The 2886-nt window shown below is 53.7% G+C and overlaps 1 protein-coding gene across 1 annotated transcript in view; it reads left to right on the top strand.

The window, feature by feature from the left end:
- Positions 1 to 515: 515 nt before the first annotated feature.
- The window catches only part of LOC101571171 (CD209 antigen-like protein E), a 7967-nt gene continuing 5596 nt past the window's right edge, over positions 516 to 2886 (top strand). The window contains exons 1-4 of the mRNA XM_023705144.1: positions 516 to 594; positions 990 to 1079; positions 1407 to 1478; positions 2008 to 2159. Of these exons, the coding sequence (XP_023560912.1) occupies positions 549 to 594; positions 990 to 1079; positions 1407 to 1478; positions 2008 to 2159 (360 nt within the window). The 5' untranslated portion in view covers positions 516 to 548. The remainder of the gene's footprint in view (positions 595 to 989; positions 1080 to 1406; positions 1479 to 2007; positions 2160 to 2886) is intronic.

Raw genomic sequence — 2886 nt, 5'->3', positions numbered from 1 at the left:
ATGTGTTCGTAAAACAAAAAGAGGCTGGGGATGTAGCTCAGTGTAGAAGTCCTGGGCTCAATCCCTAGTATTAAAAAAGAAAATGAATGTAAGAGCAAGATAGACTCAGTCCAAGCTGCTGGCAGAGCTCACCCGAAGTTAGAATACCAGCACATCAAGGCAGCAAGTCCGGGTTAGATGGGACAGCGACACCGGGAGGCACCGCTACCCACACACTAAAGGTGGAGAGATGGGGCAAAGTGCTTGTACTCTCTGCTCCCAGGACCCGGGATCATAAACAAGTTAATGGCCCCAGAGCTAGGCCATGCCCTGAGGGAGCAGTCCCTCTACCACGGCCCCCACACGTCCCTGTACAGCATGAAATTCCTGCAGTGAGTGGGCCCTGCCGTGGTGGTGGGGCTCAGCCCCTCCTGCTAGCAGCTTCCTGTGGTGACACTCATTTCCTCCATTCTCTATCTGAGTGAGAACAGAGACAAGAGGGGGATACAGGGCAGGGAGTAGTAGCTCTTTTCCCTAGTGGTCCTGAGCACCAAGGGACAGCAGTGAACATGCATATCTCAAAGGAAGTAAGGGAGGAGCATCTCGGCCCCCTGGGTGAGGCTTGGGTAGGAATCTGGGTGAGTGGGAAAGGGGTACGGGGCGGGGGGAGCAGTTCAGGTCTGAGCCTCCCTGGTCTCTGACAGACACTCTGTCTATTCAGAGAAGGAGCTGTTGATTATTGACACCAGATATTGCATGAACGGCTGTGGTTCAGCCTCAACTGGATTCAACAGCTTTGCAAATAGTGTGCACAGTAGGACAACTGTTCCCACACACCTAGGTCTTGAGGAGGTAGCGTCTGAGACTCTAAACTCTTAGGTCTTGAAGAAGTGCAAGCTGGGACCCGGAATCATCCATCCTTAGAAGGAGGTGGGTGGTGGTCAAGCTGTCCGTGGGCCAAGCTGCAGCAGTGCCTAGCTACGAGAACGCGTCGATCCTCTTTCTTCCAGGGTGCCTGGACCATAGTCCCATCCTCCTGCTTCTGCAGCTGCTGTCTCTTGTTCTCTTGACTGGACTCCTGGTGGCCATCCTTGTCCCAGGTCAGGGTGGGCTGTGGGTGAGATGGTGGGTTTGGTCCTTTAAGGAAGCAAGATCCAGGAGGGAGCTGGGGACGGGGCTGAGCTGGGATCCCGCCCCTCCAGCAGGTCCTAGGCCTTTGCTCGGCAGGACTCTCCCCTTCTCTGGAGGAGCAGCAGGGTGGGGTGTCTGCCTCCATTTGCTCAGAGTTTCATTTTCCCTGGGAGTCAGATGTCTCCCTCTTCAGAGGGATTAAACAAGACACCGGCTCTCAGAAAGGTATCGGGAGCCCCATGCAGGTCATGACGCGCACTATGTGTCTAGTAATCCCAGGTTCTTCCTTGTCACAGGACCCTGGGCTGTCAGAACCCAGCAGCAAGAGAACATCTACGAAGAAATAGCCCAGCTGCAGCTTAAAGTAGGTGAGGGACCAGAAGCGGGGTCTCCGGGCGCCTGCCAGAGGGGCCATGGAGGTCATTTTGCATGGCTCAGGAGCATTTCCTGACCCCAGCCTCCTCTTCGGTGAACTGGGGACAGCAAGTGACAGCGAAGCTAAGAGCTGGCGCTCCCAGGGGCCGGCACATGAAGTGGGCACTCCATCAAGACCTCCTCCTGCCTTCTGTTCTCGTCTCCCAAGCCCTCTCTCTGCCAGTCTGCAGAACATGAGCCCTAATCCCTGGGATTCCCTGGGGCCAGGAAAGGCTCAAAGCAGAAAGGCAAGTGGGTTCCCAAGTTGCAGTTTCAAAGAGGGGCTCGGTGAGGCTGGGGATTGAGCTCAGCGGCAGAATGCTTACCTAGCAAGCTGGAAGCCCTGGATTCATTCCTTGGCAGCAAAACCAAAAACAATAAACCTAAAGAAAAAGAGGAGCCAATTGTCGTAGCTCGGAAGGCCGGGCAGGCAGAAGGACGTGGGCGTGAAGATGGCTCCAGTCTAACCTCCTCTCCCGACAGGCCGCCTCTGCCGCCCCTGCCCCTGGGACTGGAAATTCTTCCGGAGAAACTGTTACTTCTTCTCCAAGTCCAAACGGACCTGGAACGACTCTGTGACGGCCTGCGAGAAAGCGGGAGCGAAACTGGTCATCATCAACAGCACGGAAGAACAGGTACCCCGGGGCCTGACCTGGGCTGCGTGGGGGCCTGACCTGGACCGCGGGAGGGGCGGCGAGTGACAGGAGCCCCAGCACACGGCCAGGGGGCGCAGCACACGTGAGGAACAGAGAAACTGCGAGCGAGCCCCGTCGGTGCGCGGGCCAGGGGTCAAAAACTGCTTCCTGGAGAGGAAGCTAATACTGAGAAGCCTTTTCAAAATAATAATAATAATAATTATTATTATTATTATTATTATTATTTTATTGAGGAACAAATAGCAATGGCACAGTCCAAATCGATTAGTAGGACAGTTTCAATAATTAATACGTTGCATATTGTCGTCTTCTTAGTGGTTGTTCATAGTACAAGATGCAGACATGATATCCTGCCCACAAACACTATTAGAACAAATCTCTGGAGCGCTGGCGCCCGCCGCCGCGCGGCTGTTGACCCCAGGCAGCCGGAGCTTGCCGCTGCGGCCTCGCCACAGTTCTGCTGATGCTGAGTACTTTCCAAGAATAAGAGGAGCAGAGAAGTCACTTTCCTTGCTGTCACATTCCAACAGGTTGAGCAAGAATATTTTGAACACTACAGAAAAGACAGTTCATCCAACTCTTGATGATGATCAGCCGTGTGATTTTCTCAAGAAAAGGAGTAGGGTGAATGAATCACATCAGAAAGGCAGCAGTGTGCTTGCTGTCCCATCTTGCAATAAAGTGGAACACTTAAAAGATTCTTCAG

This window comes from Octodon degus, unplaced genomic scaffold, assembly GCF_000260255.1.
Source record: "Octodon degus isolate 3935 unplaced genomic scaffold, OctDeg1.0 scaffold00214, whole genome shotgun sequence".
Lineage (NCBI taxonomy): Eukaryota > Metazoa > Chordata > Mammalia > Rodentia > Octodontidae > Octodon > Octodon degus.
The sequence above is the reverse complement of the archived record's forward strand: the minus strand, read 5'-3'. Positions and strand labels throughout refer to the sequence as shown.